The 18,652-nt window shown below is 48.1% G+C and overlaps 1 protein-coding gene across 2 annotated transcripts in view; it reads left to right on the plus strand.

Annotated features, from left to right (window-relative positions):
• Positions 1 to 334: 334 nt before the first annotated feature.
• XPNPEP1 (X-prolyl aminopeptidase 1) overlaps positions 335 to 18,652 on the plus strand; it is a 32,486-nt gene continuing 14,168 nt past the window's right edge. Inside the window, exons 1-10 of one of the 2 annotated variants that reach the window (XM_065639120.1) lie at positions 506 to 593; positions 1,735 to 1,825; positions 4,543 to 4,673; positions 10,245 to 10,308; positions 12,044 to 12,148; positions 12,430 to 12,522; positions 13,432 to 13,575; positions 13,911 to 14,006; positions 16,224 to 16,305; positions 17,498 to 17,708. In XM_065639120.1, coding sequence (XP_065495192.1) covers positions 4,557 to 4,673; positions 10,245 to 10,308; positions 12,044 to 12,148; positions 12,430 to 12,522; positions 13,432 to 13,575; positions 13,911 to 14,006; positions 16,224 to 16,305; positions 17,498 to 17,708 — 912 coding nt within the window. In that variant the 5' untranslated portion in view covers positions 506 to 593; positions 1,735 to 1,825; positions 4,543 to 4,556. Of the gene's footprint in view, positions 594 to 1,734; positions 1,826 to 4,542; positions 4,674 to 10,244; positions 10,309 to 12,043; positions 12,149 to 12,429; positions 12,523 to 13,431; positions 13,576 to 13,910; positions 14,007 to 16,223; positions 16,306 to 17,497; positions 17,709 to 18,652 lie in introns of both variants that reach the window. The other variant, XM_065639121.1, reaches the window with a different exon arrangement.

Below are 18,652 nucleotides of genomic sequence, written 5' to 3' on the forward strand. Positions count from 1 at the left end.
CCCGCCTCGGGCGGCTCCGGAGCTCCAGCAGCCCCGGGCCCGGCTGAGCCACACGGGCTGAGCAGGGAGCCGAGCCACACGCGTTCGAGTCCCCCGCCAGACGGTATTTTTGGAAGTTTAACAGCGAAGCGGATCAAAGAGCCGAGCGCGGCCCGAGGTTTTGGGGATAAGGCCCGGAACTGGTGCCAGGCGATTCGCTCCGTTCCGTTGTTTTCCGCTCGGGGAAGCCCCGCCAGCCGCCAAACGCCGACGCTTCCCGTCGGTTGCAACACGCCCGGCCTGCCCTGGGCTTCGCACCGGCTTGCTGGCCCAGCTGCCCCGGGAGACGGAGCCCGAAAGCCGAGCTGGGGGCCGCCGGGGCGGGGGGACGGGCCCTGCCCCGGCGGGCTCAGACGAACGGGCGCGCCGGGCGGCGCGCGGTCCCCGGGGGCCGGTGCCCGCCCGACAGGACTCCCGCGCCCGCTGCGGGAACCCCCTGCCGCGCGCCGCCGGCTCCCCCGTGACGCCCGCCGTGACGTCAGCGGCGGGTGGCCGCGGCGGCCCCACGTGGGCGCTGACGTCGCGGCGCCGGACGGCGGGCGGGCCGGCGGCAGGTGAGGAGCGGCGGGGCGGGGGCGGGCGGGGGCAGGCCCGGTGGGAGCTGCAGCCGGGATGGCAGACAACGCGGAACGGACGCGGGGGCTGCGGCACGGCCTGGGCCCGGCGTGCCCCGCCGGCCTTGTGCCCCGGGCCTCCCCGGGATCCGGGCCCGGTCGGGGTGTCCAGGCCCAAGCGGCCCTGTCAGCCCCTTGGGGGAGGCTTTAGGCTCAGGGGTGGCCGCGCCGGGGGCTCGGTGAGTTTGGGGTGCAGGCGGCTGCTGGAGGCAGCGGTGAGGTTCGCGCCTTAGGGCACTGCTGGGGGTGCAGCCAGGGAGGCCCGGGTTTGAGGTGGTGTCGCTGGTTCCCGACAGCGCAGGCTTACGTGCTTGTTTTGAACGTGTTTGCTTTTAAAAGAGAAAACGAAGGGGAAGTTATCAGAAGGACGAGTGTATCTGAAGCAAACAGGACAGTAACGCCTGGTGTGGCCTAACACAGCAGCCGCAGGCAGCCGCAGCTGCAGCCTGACCTCCTGGCCTCCCCCCTGCCCCGCGGTGGCACTGACGCACACCCTGACACAAGGGCCCGGGGTCCCCAACCCTCGCCATCGCTGGCGCCTGGGGTTGTGTCAGTCCATTGCTCTGTGTGCGTGTGGGGGCAGGTGGAGACGTCTAGTTCCTCCAGCAGCATTTTTGTGGGTCTCTCTTTGCCCCGTGTGTCTGATGGAGATGCCGTCCAGGCCGAGTCTGGCCTGACTTCTCGGGGAACTCACTGCTGTGGTGTGAATGAGGTGTAGATAATGCATGTCTAGACAATGACAGATTTTGGGATCCAGCTCTCACTGCCGTCATGCTGCAGTGTTACTTCTGCTCTGCCTTAGTTTCCCCATCTGTAAAATGGGGAGTGGCCTCTCACAGAATGATTGTGAAAACAAACTGGCATAAAACAGCACACGCTTGCAAGATATAACTGTAAGTCTTGACAAGCAAATGCCTGGCCCTTGACATTCCCTGCTCCACCATGGTTCACGCTTAGTGCATCTTTAATCTTGCCAGTGGAACATAGTGTTAATGCATTTTCAGCTCTTTGCTGAACATGAGAATATTTTATGGGGGGCAAAGTTTGTTAGCTGTTTCAGTTTCGCCCTTTGCTTTCTCAGGCAGAGCTTATGAAGGCCAAGCAAAGAGCTGAATGGTATTTTGTGTGAGCAGAGGCAAGAGGCGTCCAGACGTGGGGAACTGCAGAGGCAGGTAACATGTCAGTCTGATACCTTTGAAAAAGTTAGGGCAGAAAATGGAGCTGTTTCTTGTACTGCTAAATCCACTACCTTAATGTCAGCTGTGTTTGGTTTTAATGACTGGAGTGATTAAATAATGGTTGAAAAGCTGTTTTAACTTTGTACAGTCTTATAACTATGACCCAGTAGGAAAGGTCACCTGTTACGAAGTATAGGGAGACCAGAGTAAGTGATTACCAAAGATCTGGGAAAAGATAGGTTCTCTTTCTCTGGAAATTGAAGACAATTTTATTGGAAAGTTTGTGGACAATTTTTCAAAGTGATTTCTTATACTGTAGGGGTCATCTAAAATGGATGTTGTCCTTAATATGGGTTTTGTTCCTAATCTAGCTTAGTTGTGCTTTTAATATTGTAAGCAAATCTTTCAACACTGAGAGTACTTTTAAAATTATATTTATTTTGTCCTTGAGAGGACCTCTTGCTTGCTAAGAGGACCATGGCTTGTCAGCAAGGAGCTTTATTAAAAGGCAAAGCCTTGTCATTTCTTGCCTATTTAAATGAGATTTTCAGGCTCCTGGAGACAAAGCACAGGTCAAGAAAGGAAACTGTGCCCTTATGAGTTTGTAGAAAGAGATTCCTTTCTGCTGGCTAGTCGCTATGTTGTTGCTCCCTCTCCTTTGTGTTTTTCTCTGTCTGAACATAAATCAGCAGCAGTGTTATAGAATGTTATAGCAGGTCATTACAGAGGACAGGCAGAAACAATCACAGTATAGTAAAGTTTGGTGTAGCTTGTAAACACTGTATAAAACTATGAAATTTGTCCTGGAAATAAATCTGAGGTGTAATCTAATCCCAGTGAAGGCACTGGAGTCCAGATACCAATTTGAAGGTTTAGTATATGGTGCCTTTTGAACTTGATCTACTTCTTCTGGTCTGGGTTTTAAAACACAGAGTACCTGTGAGCAGACAGTCACACACAAGTCTGATGTGCTCTAAACTTCCTGCGATGAGACGTGTGAATGGTGGTTCTTGGGTTGAGATTTTTACACCTGAATGCATCAGATCTTGGTTCAGTTCCTGACTTGGTCACGGTGCTGCTGTGTGACCTTGGTCAAATCGTGTCTTCCTATTGCATGTGAAATGGAGGCAGCTTTTCTGCCTTCCCGTTTAGATGGCAACCATCACAGGGCTGGGACTGCGCCCTACTGTGTTTTGGCATAAGACCGTGATGTCTCTTGGGGCTCCTGGTAGTTACTGAGGTGTAAATAGAATAAGTACCTGGATAAGCAAAAAGTGGTTGAGACTTGCATGCTATTTGCTTCTCTCATCTATGATCTGTTTGTGGACATGGCTGTGAAATGAGCTGTGAAATGAACTGGTCAGAATAAAATACTGCACAGCGTGGCATTCAAGCAGCGCAGAGCCCCTACCCACCTTGCCCTGGAAAGTGAGTGTTAAAGCTGTAAGATCTCAGCACGTTCTTAAAAATGTGAAAGGGATGGGCAAGGGAACCGGGAAGGGGATTATCCCACTTTGGGCACCCTTTGGAGATGTGAGTGAAGAAGAGGTGAAGAGAACCTCTGAAGAGGTTCGGGTTACTTGATTTTCATAGACTTTTAGGCCAGGCCTCCCGCTCAGCTTGAATATCCTCCACAGTCAGCTGGTGCCTTCCACTGCAGCCTTCACTCGCACCAGCACAGCAGCATGGCCTGACGTGTCACTGTGCATGGTGCTCACAGCAGGTCCTGGTTGTTGATGGTTTCTGGGTAGTAAATTGGGAGGCTCGCGTTCACTGCAATGCCAAAGATACATCCAGTGCAAAACCACAGCAAGGGCCTGTGCCTTTGTTTTTCCCTCTGATCTGCTGTCTTCCATCTAGCCTATCACCCACCCCTTCCTGCCTGACACCAGCTGAGATCTGCAGAGCACTTGCCAAAGGTCTTCAGAGGAGGTTCCTCTCAGCCTCCCTGGTTGTCCCCTGGCAGTCACTTGTGAGAGCTCAACGAGCTGTTCTTGCTGTTATAGTTGTGTTCTTGCTGGAGGAACTAACACGCATCCCAAGGGTAAATATGGCCAGTGAACACATCCCTCTGTATGTCCTTGGGAGGAGATTTCTTTTGTCTGAGTTAATCTCACCAATCCACTGTGAAACCCTGGGCTATGGTGAAACTTCTAAAAATTGCATTCTTTACTGGTCCGTTTCTGAGTTCCTAACATGCACGGCTTGCTCTCCCAGCAGCCTGTGCTCCTGTGGCATATAAGCCACAGTATCTGTGCCCCCAGAGGGAGAAGACTGAAGGTTTCTCTCTGTGCACATGACTGGTGGGACTACTTCTGATCTGTGGGTACTTTAGACCATCAACATCACATGCAAAGACCTTTCCTGGCAGTCATAGGGCATGTCTGAGGTGCTCTGGTTCCTGGTGCTGTCCACATGCAAGAAGGGTTGGCGAGTGTGTTAAGCTTGTGTGTATCACCAGTGGGTATGCCAGTCCTTCACCTGGTGGGAAGGTCCTTTACAGGATAGACCAGCTTTGACTCTCTGGCCTCAACCTGATCCCTCATTCTCAAGGAACATGAGTGACAAGACAGGAGAAATTCTGCTCTGACAGGGACGATGTTGGCAGAGTTGTCCTCAAAGGGAGTTTCCAGTGGTGACAGTCTCCAGCCTGCGCATGTAAGTGGTCTGGGATGGCTGGAGAAGCTCTGAAGTTTTGTTCTTTATTTTAGTTGCAGGTGGGAAGATGAGTCCAAAAATTACAACAGAGCTGCTGAAGCAACTGCGGCAGGTGATGAAAAGTCCTAAGTATGTCCAGGAGCCTGTCCAAGCCTACATAGTACCCTCTGGAGATGCCCACCAGGTATGGATGGATTATGGGAATGATTGTGCTTTCCTTCCCTGCAAAAAATAAAAGCCAGGGATAACTAAAATCATCCTTCATTCACTCCCTCTAATAGTTCTAGCATAAAAGCCTGGTTAACCTGAAAAACATCATGTTGGAAAAAGTTACTGGAGTCTGTTCAGGAGACTGAAGGATTTATGTTCTTGTAACAAAACAGTGTGGATGTTCCACCAGCAGCTTCTCATCAGATTGTCTCCAGGGAGCTCATGCTACAAAAAAGGGAGCTTGCCCACTTGCTGTCCCCATCCCCATCCTGGCTGTTGGGAGGAATGGATTTACTGGGGGAGGAAAAGGCATTATCTGGACTTTAGTTTCCCTATTAGCACCTCCTGATCAACACATACTCTTAAGCGAGGTGGTGAAGAATTAGTTGCAGAGCTTTCCCTTTGCTAGATCCTGTTCTTGCTGGAATTTGCTGCCTTATGCTAAAGCCCTTCAGATCGCATGCAGAGGGGCCTTTGGCGAGGAAGGAAGGGAACAGGCCACGATGACACTTCTCTTTCAGTGCTGCTCTGCATCAGCTTGTTCTGTGCACTAAAGACAGCAGGGGAATCTGGGCCCAGGGTGGTAACTGTGGTGGTAACTGTGTTGTATGCTGCTTCCACCATTAAGATTTTTGTAGTCCGTGACTTTAATTTTAGATCACTGAACTGCCTTTTACCTCCCTTGCCTGCTCATATGGTAGTTTCAGTCTTCTGTTTGCTCTGTTAGGAGACCCAAGAGCTGCCAAGGGTTTTTCCCTCTGCAGCCATTTTCAGGAAACAAAAGACCTGAAGCTTTCCTGGCTCACACCCAGAGCTCCCTTTTGCCCCAGGGTGCACGAGAGCAAAATGCAACTGAGTCGGAACCTTTGCCCTTGACTTGGCACTGGAGTGAGCTGGGTCCAGACTTGCCTGTGCCCTGGGACCATATGTGCAGCATCATGTTTCCTCTTAGGGAGATCCAAACTTGGGCAGGTAGAGGGAAGGCATTTTCTGCAGCTGCTATTGTCTGCTGCATTCCTGCCTCAGGCTGCCTCTGTCCATATATAACTTTGGTTTCATTTCACTAGATGTTAAATGCTGTCATGTGAGTTGAAGAATGTGACCCTCAGGACTTCTGGGTTTTTCTGTTGCTTTCTTTTCCTTGACAGAGTGCAGTTAAGCAGAGAACCCCATGTTGCTATTTCCTGCCAGGCGAGTTGGTCAGGTTTCTCTGCGGAGTGAATCTATCTGAATGGAAACGATTACTACAGGCCGCTGATTCTGGTGCCTCCTGACCAGGATTTTGTCTGTGATGTTTGGGAATTGGTACAATTTTAGGCCTTCGCGGAAGCCTGTTGATCCCAGAACAGGCTTACTGATTCCAGGTAGATTGTGATGAGCTGGGATTTGCAGCTTCCCCATGTTCCAAGCAGGGATTTGTTTCCCTTATGCAAATAAGAACTTTACAGCCCTGCAGTGAGATTTTGCTCTTAGGCAGCTCGCTCTGTGACTCAGAAGACTGCGGTTTAATGATACCCAAGCTTTTGGTGGCTTGAGCCGTTTCCTCCCCACAGCCCAAGCTGCTTATTGCTGTCCTTGCCTCTCCCAGCTGTTCCTGAGGTTGCCCTGGGATCCACATCAGAGAACTTCTCAACAAAGAGGGCTTTCCTTCCTGTGGTGTTGACACAGGGTTTAGATTGGGGGAAACTTTATTCCCTTCTAGGTTGCAAAGAAACCCCTGGATTAGACTGGTACTGATATACCCCGATGCTGCAACTTGCTGACTAATTTCTCTTTGTAACACTGGGAATGTCTGAGCTCTGTGATGCTTTTAATATTGGTTTTCCTGCCAAAGCTAGAAGGCTTAGGTTATAATACTGCCAGGAGGCTTGCCACCAGTTGGATTCTTTGCTTTCCATGTTTAGTTGTGCAAGGAGCTGAAAGACTTGCAGAGCTTCTCCAACACAGCTGGCTCTGACTCTGGTTTAACCAAAGCTGCTAATACCTTGGATTTGTGGCTCTTCCAGCCAGCCCTGAATGTTGGCTCCTTTGATTTTTTGAAACTTTTGATGCTGGTGATAAGGAGTCAGAAGAAACAGATTGTTTCCTTGGGGACCTGGGTGGTCCAAAGGCTGATGAGAAAGGAGGGCAGTCCCAGCCAAAAGAGAGCTGAAGTCCATACAAAGCACCCTGCCTCCTTTCATGAGTGCTGGGTGGATCTTATGGCTGTAGGTGTCAAAGGATCACGAAGGGGTGAAACACTGTGCTTTTGGGAGTGAAGCACAGAAGTCTTTCTGGTTCGGTTAAAAATGCCTGTCTGAATTTTGGTTTGTTGCAGTGGTAAATGCAGGATCCATTTTAATGTTGAGTCACCCAGTTTGCATTAAATCTGGAGTTTGCCCATATGGGAATGAATATTCAGAGATTGGAGGAGCTTTCTTCTTAATGGGAGGGAATGATGTTTGGATTAGAGCTTGGGTTTGGAGCCAGTCACAGCTTAACAGGGGCTGGTTTCCACCCTCAGGCCTTGACTTAGTGAAAACAAATTTGGTCAGATCTGGCTGCTCTTCCACATCAAGGAAGCACCTGCCCAGCTCAGGGCCCCGTGTTTGGGTTGGCAGAGGTGCTGTCTTCTGCTCAGGTCTGGCTCCTCTGACACGCGCTTGTTCTGAGCCGAGGAATCAGCGGAGTAATAAAGCAAGAGACGGCTTGTGCACAGGTTGCACTGACCTGTTCCAGATCTTACCAATGCAGTTAGGTTTTTGGCAGGGAATACCGACCTCCCTCCAAGTGCACAGTGGTGTTTGTTTTTTAATAGCATTGGTGTCATAGCTCTAAGGGGAGTGAGTTGCACTTTTCATTGCTGATCTTAGTTGACATTAGGATAGAATAAGCTTTAACATGTTAATGACCCAACCATGCAGGCTCTGGTAATAAGCACCACTGATTTTTTTGAGGTTCTTCCTGGCTTAGCTGAGGGTTTCTGTGATGCAGCCCCCCGTTTTGTCTGCTTGTCAAGGACTGACAGGTATGGTGGAAAGCAGATGTGAAAGGCCTGAGGAGGGCCAGGTTGAAGGCCATCGGAGCTGCAAGGCAAGCCCCAGGGAAATACCTTGTGCTGTGGCCTGTACTTTGTGTGGCGTACGCAGGTGTTCCCCTTGTAATTTTAGCTTGTGCAAAACATGGGCTCATCTTTGCACAGTGGGGGTTACTGCGTGGAACAGAACAGGTGGGTATGCAAGAATTCAGACTGACAGATGAGTGAACCATCTTCCCCTCCAGATCCTTCATGCTCCCTTTTAAAGCCCATCTGCCTCACTGTAAACTCTTAAAACACTCCTTGGATTTGTCTGTGAATGGGACAGCATAAGGTATTTCCCAGGCAGTCAAGGTCTTGTTAGTTTAGGTCAGCTTTTACCAGATCTAAAACTAACAGAATTATTTTTTTTCCTTTTAGATTTTTAAAAATAGTTTTAATTCATTTCACTCTTCTGTGCTGTTAATGCAGCTAGCTCCATCTTAACCCTTGCTATGAACATGAGATTGTTTGCACAAGTAGACCAGCCTCTAGTCTCTGCTGCACTGGTCAAGAGAAAGGGAAGAGAAATCACTGGTCTGATTTGAGATATACTTAGTGATATGATTCACAATGGGAAATTTCCAGCATCCCCGTTAGGTGCCAGACCCTGGGAGATGGTGTCCCATCTTTGAGCTGAGGAACATAGAAAATGGGGAAATGAGCACTTGATTCTGTTCCCAGAATGATTTTGTCCTCTTTATCTGCTGATGCCTCCATCGTTATTGTAACAGGCGTTAGTGGTGATGGGGGTGCTGTGTTGGGCTGGGGCGGATCCACCCTGTCAGCTGGAGGTGTGCAGAGGACAGTCATCTCTTCCTGAGGTGGGTGTCCTGACCCCTCTCCTCCCCACAGCTGCTGGGTATATGTCACAGTCCCGGAGGGTCTATGGGGCTAGTCAGGAAAAGAGACAGGGAACTAGGCTGGCTTAGAGATGAGGGCACCTGTGTCCTCCATACCTGTCCCATTTCTGCCAACTTTCATTAGTGGTTGGATAAAACGGAGGATTTCTTGGAAGCATATCCCAGGGATCTTCCATGGCAATCAGGAGCAAAATCTACTCAGCCAGATCCTCTTTTGGGCCGTGGGTTTTGCTGTCCTAAAGCTCAGTTCCGAAACATTAGTGGTGAGTGGTTGGTAGCTGCTGCCTAGGACATCTCCCAGGAGGGAAGAGACATAGCTGTTCTGGAGGGGTTTTGACCGTGGGGTGATTTGGAGCAGAAATACAGAGTTGGTCCCAGGTGCTGCACTTTGTGCTTCTCACTCACTCTTGTGCTTTGAACCCTCTGCCTTCTTTAGAAGAGTGAAGAGTAAGATTTGAAGGTAGTGTTTTCTAACAGTCAGGTGATTTAAAAATAGCCCTGGCCAGAGACAGAGAAATGTAGTATCTGTCACAGTAGGAACTAAAGCCACCTGAGGATCAGGCTGTGATTTATCAGCTCAGTCCCCAAAGTGTTTCTTTTGCCACAGCACAGCTGGGAGCAGGGAAACTTTATGGGCAGAGGAGCAGACTTTGGTTTCACAATGTTTGTAAGGTGCAAATCCAGGGGTTTTGCAGCTCAAACATTGATGCTGTCAGCCTGGATTAATCTGATTTGCTGAGTTGTGCTAGTTAGTTAACAGGCCTGCTCAGCAGTTCTGACCTCAGAACTTACTAGAATGGGATTCCATGGAAATGGCATGTGGGCCATTTCAAGGTGCAGTTGTTCTTTTAATTTTGGCAGCTCCTGTGATGTCAGGTATCCGTGTATTCTCAGGCTCTGCTGTAATGCTGCCAACAGAGGTGTCCACAAACACAGGTTGTGATGGGTTTGGGGTAAGGATGGACTAGTAGTCCTTGAGTCTTTCTCACCCACCAAACGATAGTCTGGTGGTTTCGGTGTAGTTGGGTTTTGAGTAGGCAAGGAAGAAGTGAGAGGATCAGCATCTAATTATGAAAGGTCCTAAGGGTTAAAGTTTTTACAGTTTTACCACCTTGATGATTTTCTTTCAATTCATTGTTGTGGAAAAGAAAGTCTTAAAAGAGTTCTTAAAAATGCCAGTGAGGGGACTTCACTGGAGACAGTGAATTTTACAGATTTTATGCGCTGATTACTCTGGTCTCCAAGATCAAGGGATAGTTCTGGTTTCCCTTCCTTTCACATTGCAGCTTCAAAGGCAGCATTTGTTTGTTGCCCAAAGGGGGGACTGAGTGTGAAATAAACATCTGCAAACTCTGAAGCCCTTCAGTATTTACAGACGTTTGTGGGAGAAAAGTGCTGGAGCTTAAAAAAAAAAAAAAAGGCAAAACAGCAAACCCAGTTGAACATAAATACAATATAATCACAGATGATTAAATGTTCCAGTGGAGTAGAGCCCAGGATTTTTTAACTCATTTCATTCTCTCTGTGGTGTCCTTTAGGAGAAAAAGCTTATGAAAGTATTTGTCATCAGCTGATTTTTTTCCCCCTCCTGCTGCTATAAATAATTGCTGCCTTTTTTGTTTTCCAGAGTGAGTACATTGCACCCTGTGATTGCAGACGGGCATTCATCTCTGGATTTGATGGCTCTGCAGGTACCTTTCCAGAACTTGGTTTTTTACTAATGTATGTAATTCCCCTAAAAAGAAGTAGCCTCATTCATAGCATAGAGGCAGGATGGAATAGGAAACCAATCCAGCTTGTTTGGACAGTTTTTGTCCCATTTCAGCATCTGCAGAATTATGTCTTGGCTGCCCACTGGAATTATGTAATATCAGCGCAATAACAAGTTTTCAGAAAACGTTTGACCCCTGAATGAACCTCTCGTAAAGTAAAATCCTGTTAACTCTTTAATGTGGTACTTGTAACCTACAGCCATTTCTTTTGATGTGAAGCCAGTACGAACAGATTTTTACATTGCCCATTTGGGCAGGATGAATAGTAGATGGACTTCAGCTAGCCTTTCTGTTTAAACAGAGTCAGGGCCAGAAACACTGCATTTGGAAACTGAATGCTGTGGAAAAGTTTGCTTATCTTGCCGAGACAGGATGTTGTCTTGGCTGTATGGTAGGTCTGTGTTTCATGAGACCTAGTTTTTACCCTAGTTGTACCCTAAGCTCTGCAACTTACTCCGCTGTGTGATTGTTGGAAAGTGACTTTAGTCTATTGAGGTCTTTCCCCCCACCTAATTGTAGATTGTTTTAATAAATAATGCTACCTATGTGTTTGGAGAGTCCATTTGTCATTTCCTATGAACTACTCTGGGTCCTCATGTGGAAGGTGATAAATCCAGGGCTGCAGGCTGCTGTTAATGGGTAATGTGAATCCTGTAATAATTTCATGCCTTCTGCATGGCCTCTTCATAACCTTCCTCTCTATTTTGGGCCCTTGTTATGTACTTGGAACGTCTGTGTTCCCAGCCTAGCGCTTAGCGAATCAGTGAGGTTTCACACAGGGGCCCACCTTGTGTTTCTTGCTTCCTCTTTTTAGACTGAAGCAGCTTAAAATGGGGTTTGTGTTGGGGGGATTTTGGTAGAAGACAATGAATTAATATTTGGAAACTCTGCACTGCTAATCTGGGCTTCAGTGCCTGGTGACAGAGAGTATGGTCAAGATGCAGAAACTCGAAAGACTTGAATTCAGTTTCTGCTTGTGCCATGGTGTTGTTTTTTTGTCTAATCACCAAGGGCAGGGCAGGTAGAGTGCCTTGCTGAGATGTCACTGCCTCTCAACTGTCTTCTTGCATCCCTCCATCTGCATTCAGTGGAATGGGACAGACACTGGAACCAGCAGACGTTTATGTTCATATTTCCTGTTCAGCCATCTCTGCTAGAGCTGTAACATTTGGAAAAGGAGCGCAGCTGACAGGTGGGAGTGCTACCCACGTCTGCTAGCCTAGTAACTGCTGTTTCTTGTGCACGGCCAGAGCCCAGGCTCCCTCCCTGTAAGAAGATGGGATGGAGTCCAGGGATGTACAGTATGTGTTACTGTGACAACAGCCAAGTGGAGACCACAAGCTCTGTTATAGAAGGTTTGGAAAGCCCCATTTGCCCTGTTCCACTGACTGGCTGAGATATGCTTAAGTTGAATTCATCTGAGGCAATCCATTAAGCTGCGTCCTTGTGCATGCTGTCTCTGATAGGATTTGAAAGGTCATAGTGCAGGGGAAACAGTGAGTATCTCCACTGAAACTGGACTAACCTTCGAAGAGCGAGCAGAGCAGCATTTTGTGGAATTGGGGTGCATTTCAAACACTCCCCCTGCTGTCTGTGTCTCTGCATGGTGGTCGCCCTCCTCTAAATCACCACATCTTTCTGCCTGCCTGCCTAGGTACTGCCATAGTGACTGAGCAGCATGCAGCCATGTGGACAGATGGACGCTACTTCCTGCAGGCTGCACATCAAATGGATAACAACTGGACACTCATGAAAATGGGTATGCAGGAGGCTGGGATACTGCTGCACTGAAAAACAGGGAACAGTCACAGGCTATTCGGTCACTTTGCAAATGTTACGGGTTGGGCTGTAGGGACACCCCATCATGCAGGGACTTAGGGCCATCTTGGGTACACTGCTGCTCCTGCTTTAGTGTCCTGTGCCCATGAGTTTAGACATCCATTAGTAGATGTATCTGCGTTAGCTTGGACTTTTTGGGCAGTGTGGGAATGCTTCAGTATGACTTCTTTGAATTTTTTTTTTTTTTTTTAATCCATTTAGGTCTGAAAGATACACCAACTCAAGAGGATTGGCTAGTGAGTGTTCTCCCAGAAGGCTCGAAGGTGGGAGTGGACCCTTTCATTATTCCAGCTGGTTGGTTTTACTGTATTTTATAACTCTGAATTGGGCAACTAGATTTTGCTTCCTTGCTTCTCTGGATAAGCTGTTGTGTGGTGATATGTAGCTAACCATGTTTCAGCCCAGATAGGGTGATGAGTTAAACTGTTATGCAGAGACAAGTTGGATTTTGGTTTTAGGCGTATATTGTGGGAGCTTCACAGTAGTGCATTGACTCCAAAACACAAGGGATGAGAGCTGCTCTCTGGGCTTGCAGTGACCTTACCTGGAAAGCAGAGTCCCGATCCACCTCCTTTTGTCTGTGCTGTGGCTTCTCATGGGCACTTGAGTACAAAGTTGCTGAATGCCTTGGCCAGAACACCAGGGCAAAACTCATGCTGCTACTGCAGTTTGGTGGTCTTGGCATCTCTGCAGCTCTCCTGTAGGAAGCACATTCCTGGAGAGTTACCATTTATGTTGGATGAATGAGTGTCCATCTACTTATGCTTCAGAACAAGGAGTCCAATCCCAAAGTCACGGGAGACAAGGGGAGACATTTCCTTGATTCAGATGGGCTACTGATCAGTCTTGTGGCTGTATGGAAGCCCATCTCATCTCTCGTCTAGCTTAGATCTAGCATGGTTCTGCACTGGGGTGTCTTCCTCCAGTGACTTCTGTTCCCAGCTGTTGCAGTTCTTCTTTAGGTCAAGCATGAGGCTTCAGGGCTGTGAGGTTCTGTACCTGTTCCTGACTGTAGTGGCTGCCTTTGTAGAACTGTTATTGCAGTAGCTTTTGCTTTGTTTTTTAAAGGAATGGGAAGAAGAAGAGGCTGGAAGGAAAGGAAGAGACTCAGATTCTTGAGATTACCGCCTGTGAACAGGGCCATTGTTCAAACAGTGCATGTTCTTTAAAGCCATCACTCTTGACTCTTTTTTCCTTTGGCAGACCAGTGGAAGAGGATGTCCAAAGCCTTGAGAAGTGCTGGCCATGACCTTGTGCCTGTCAAAGAAAACCTGATTGATACAATCTGGACAGACTGTCCTCAGCGCCCCTGCAAGCCTCTCATCACACTCGACCTGAGTTACACAGGTGAGAAGCTCAACTCCCAATAGACAGGGACTGTTTCTACTGCTGTATCCCCCTTTGCTTTCCTCTTACAAAGTGGTGAGAAAAACACTACTGCAGTGCAATATGATCCACTGTGAATGGGTCAAGAAGGTGATTGGACCTCAGCTAATGGCCTGTTTGTCCTCAGAACTTCAAATAACCATTTACTAGAGGCTAGATAACTTCAAAACAGATCCAAGGATGTCTGGAGGGCAGCTTGTCTGAGACAGTTCATATCAGTTATTAGAAAGGAGTGAGGAGCACAAGCCAAACACAGTAAAGTTGGCGACTGTAGCTTTTCATATTGTGTTTTGCAGGGGTCAGCTGGAGAGACAAAATTGTAGCCCTCCGTTCAAAAATGGCTGAGAGGAAAGTCCTGTGGTTTGTGGTAACAGCCTTGGATGAAGTAGCATGTAAGTCTTTGCATCTCCCTTCTCGGTTCTTCCTACAAAATAAATGTCCTTCCTGCCTTGGAAAGGAAGAACCCTGCCGGAGTGGGAGGCACTTGTAACAGCCAATGTGTTTGTTAGAGGTCAGTAAAGTTGTATGAAATGCAGTGGTGGTAACAGGTCACAAACAGCGAGCCTGTATTTCTATGTAGTGCTTTTTTACATGAGTACAGCTCCTGAGCACATTTTTGGCCCAGGAAACACAGCAAATCACCACTTTTGAAAAACAGCCCAGGCAAAGGGAAAGAAAGGTTATATGTAAAGCCTGAGGCAGTTTGAAGGGAAGAAAAAAAAGACCTGTGAGATTTTCTGGCTATAAAATATCCCAATGTTGCCTCACCCTATGGGAAGATGGAGACTATTTTCTGCTGTGGAGGCTGGGCTATAAACAAAGCAATGCAACATGTGGCTTTGTATACATTAGGCAAGGGTGGGGTACATGGCATTCACAGTAATCTTCCTAATTGTCATGACATTTCAAGTCAGTCTCTACCTCACCAGCGTTTGGCAAATGTTTTGATTAAAACATGTAAATCACGTCTCGACTTGTATTTCCAGATCATTTCAACCGAGGGTCCCACTAGAGGGTCCCTCCATATTTGGGGCCCCAGGATGACGAGGTCACCACATCCTGGCTCCCAGCCCAGTGCGTAGGAAGGGAGAACGGCCAGAAACAGCAGTGGTTCCCCCAGGACTGTTGTTACTAGTGCTGTGTATCCTTTGTGGAAATCACCAGTGTGCAGACTGCTGCAGTGGAAACACAGCACTGGCAGAGTGTGAGTGCCGCTTGTACCTGCGTCTGCTCTGAAGAGGTAGAAATGCAGGCAGCGTGTTCCCAGCTCCAGCACCGCCAGCGCAGCATCTCTGGCGCTGGGAGAGGCCAGCTTGCTGAGGTCTGTGGGCTCTCCTGGATCTAGGACACCGAGCAAAGAGCTCGTTTCATGAAAGAAAAACTTCTGAGAGTGGTGATTTGACTCCTCCCTGGGGAGGCCTGCGTGAGCAGAGATTGTGTGGCTCACCTTTTCAGGTGCATCTCCAATTAAATTAATGATAAATTGGTGCCCCGAGGTGGTTTCAGATTAAACGTCTCCAGCTAAGCCAAGCTTGGTTATGAATCAAGGATTTTAAGATGGACCAGAGGAGGTCATGAGAGAAGCTTATTGCTGGGTGCCTGGTTCCTAAAGGGGGAAGGGGGAGAAGTTTAATTTTATCTAATTCGATTCACTCTATTAAACTCCAGAGAAGTTTCTGGGGCCAGAAAGAGAGCCACAGAGGAGGCTGTTGCCTCCTTACTGCATTGGGAGTCAGCTGAGCGAGGAAGTTCTACCCGTGCAGTAAAGAGTTCTTTGTGGTTCTTTCCTGCTTTCAAGTGACCTGCTCCTTCCCTGGGGAGACTCAAACTCTATTTTTACTTTCGTGGCAGAATTCGCACAGTTCTATGAATACAGTGCTGGGTTGTGATGTAGGACATTTTTTTTCCCCAGCTCTCCTGCTGGCTGGCCTTATTGCCTTGAGTAACTCATTTCAGCTAATTGGGTACCCTGGGGTTTTTATTTGACCTTAAAATCAGGAGTTTGGAGATGCTGAACATCTACTTCCCCTCTTGACTTTGCCTGGAGTTATTCGGGATAAAATCTTTGTGAAATAAACCCAAGACTATGCAGTCTGAATCTGAGATGTTGGAGGCACCCAAATGAGAGACCTTTTTGGAGTATTTTAGTCTTGCCAATTGTGTCTCCTTCCCTCAAGTATCAAAAGAAGGATTGGAATGAAGTGATAACGTGTAACTTTGAAGTCTTCTGGCTGTTGAGAAGTGAGCTTTTTTTTGCATTGCACAGACCAGAAAGGGCAAACACTGTGTTTTTTGTATATGTGTCCTTGTCTTTCTTCCCTGTACCTGCTTTCTTCCCTGTTCCTGCTTTCTTCCCAGCCAGCCCTCCTTTAGAAGTTAAACCCCTTGCCCGATGGAGTGTTTAAACTGCAGTTCTGGTGCCATCTCCTGGCAAAAACTTAGGGTCGCCGGAAAAGCAGCAGGACGTGGGACAGCTGGGTGGGAGCTGGACCTGTGGCCTGTACTCGCCATGATTCATTGCTTGACTGTGTTTTGCTGAGATTATTTTTGGCTTTCTCTGTTACAGAAGATGAACTTGGACTGTGATTCTTGGCGTTCTTATTTTCCAGGGCTTTTCAACCTCCGAGGCTCTGATGTTGAGTACAATCCTGTGTTTTTTGCATACGCCGTCATAGGAATGAACACAATCAGGTGCTTGTTTTCCCCTCTTCTGTCCCCCAAGACGCATTTTTCTGTGGGAGAGCTGTTCTAGCAAAGTATTTGTCTTTTCAAAATGTCTACACTTGAGTGCTTTAATGTCCCTTCTGAGCACTTTTGTCTTCAACATTAATTACCCTCCTCCCGTGGTCAGAGCTAGAGAGGCAGCCAAGAGCTCTGCTGTGCTCCGCAGCACCTTGGCTGACTTGCTTCATGACCTTGGGCGCGATGGCTGACCCCTCTGTCTGTCACCCCAAGATAACGTGGAGGGCCCTTGGACCCCGAGTGAAATATGGGTAAGAGCCAATGCTGGCCTGGACACTGGAAAACTTTTCTCTAATGCCGTTGATGAGTCACTTCAAAAATGCAAGGACTGTGTAGAAAAGTTTCAGGGCTGGCTTATGACAGAAGGCTTGTTTCCTTTGACTGCCCCGTGTAATGAGCCTCGGCAAACACAAAGCTTTTACACCCATCTCCAACTTTCTAACAGATGCGTGAGGTAGAACCTGGCTGAGTGAGTACAGGCTGTATGTGAAGGCTGAGCTGAACTTTCCAATTCAGTGAAAGAACAATATGGTACTTACAACAACAGTAGCTTTTCCATTTTCAGATGTTTCCCTTAAAAATTAGAGAATGGCCATTATTTCATTGAATCATAGAATGTTCTGAGTTGGAAGAGACCCACAAGGATCATCGAGTCCAACTCCTGTCCCTGCACAGGACAACCCCACAGTTCACACCATGTGTCTGAGGGCGTTGTCCAGTCTCTTCTTGAACCCTGTCAGGCTTGGGGCCGTTACACCTCCCTGGGGAGCCTGTTCCAGGGCTCCACCACCCACTGGGTGAAGAACCTTTTCCTAATGTCCAACCTAAACCTCCCCTGGCACATCTTTCTGTTACTCTCTCCTGCTTGAAGTGCAGTGATGGGATGCAGCCATTTTGACTGTGTCATACAAACAAGAATGTTATCCGCTCCTTTCCTCTCAGCAGGGTGGTACATCTTAATTTCAGAGCAGGATTTAAGCTGTATGAAGGCCAGTGGTTAAAACAATATAGGACAAAGTATAACGCATAATTAACAAGCTCATTTCTCCCTGTAATGTCACCAGAATGGTTTCTCCTTCCATCCTTTACTCAAACCACTGTTAGATGTGGTCTCACACATCTGCTCTGTTTTGTTTCTCAGGCTCTTCATTGATGGTGACCGGATGATGGATCCAGTTGTCAGGGAGCACTTACAGCTTGACTCCAGCCTGGAGCCTGAGTTTAAAATCCAGGTGATGCCCTATGGATCGATCCTGTCAGAGCTGCAGGCTGTTGGCACAGGCCTCTCACCCAAGGAAAAAGTGTGGCTCAGTGACAAAGCCAGCTATGCTCTGACCGAGGCCGTTCCCAAGGTTAGTGGCCCTTGCAAGGGGAAATACTTTTCTCCTCTCTGCTCAGCGTGGTCAGAAATGGTGTTACGGAGGGCAACTGGCCACAGCTTCCCTTCTGCAAAGCATGATGCAGGCTGGAGCTTGTGCGGAAGGGATCTGGCAATGCTGAGGTATTGAGGGGTTGTTAATCCTGGGGTTGCTCTCGCTGGAACTGCCCTTCCAACTCGTTAAGCCGATTTACCCAAAGAATTGTCAGCTTAAGATAAGACAAGTACAGCGAGAGAGGGGAGGGAGAGAGGGAGTGGGGTGAACTCGGGTCATTCTGCCCATGGCTGGAGCATCAGCCTTATGTGGACCAGCAGCAGGAGCTGGAAAGTCGCAGAAACTGGAGCAGGGAAGTTGAGCAGGATTTTTGGGAGGGGGCATTGGGCTTGATCTGAGTGTCTGAAGATAGTTCCCCTTATTTATTATATTTCAGTGGCTTGAGGATGCCAGGCAATATATGACATCTTGTACCAAAGACAGGAGGGACATGGTGACACAGTTGTTGCAGCAGGGAACCTTGTGAGGACACAGATAACCTGCAGGCACTGGTTGTCCATGCCGTGAGTGCATCTGCTGAAGGGCAGCTGTAGCATCAGAGTAATTCCTGTACAGCTGTACTTGCTATATCTTACTCTCGAACTTGGCTGGCTGTGAGTCCTGCAGTCCACCTAGTATTCCAGTAGTCTTAAAGGAGATACTTGGGGAAGGACACAGCAGCAACTACAGACAGATAAGCTGGTTTCCATGTGTCTTGTGTGCATCCCTCATTAGCTAGAGATCACGTTCTCTGGAATGCTATCCAATTTACGGAGATATCTAATACCTAACAGATACAGTGAGTAAATATGGCTGGGAGTCAGGGACCAGTGGGTGTTTCCAGGTGTTACCTTGTAAGACCAGACCTGCTGAACAGAATTTGT

Source organism: Caloenas nicobarica, chromosome 7, assembly GCF_036013445.1.
Source record: "Caloenas nicobarica isolate bCalNic1 chromosome 7, bCalNic1.hap1, whole genome shotgun sequence".
Classification (NCBI taxonomy): Eukaryota; Metazoa; Chordata; class Aves; order Columbiformes; family Columbidae; genus Caloenas; species Caloenas nicobarica.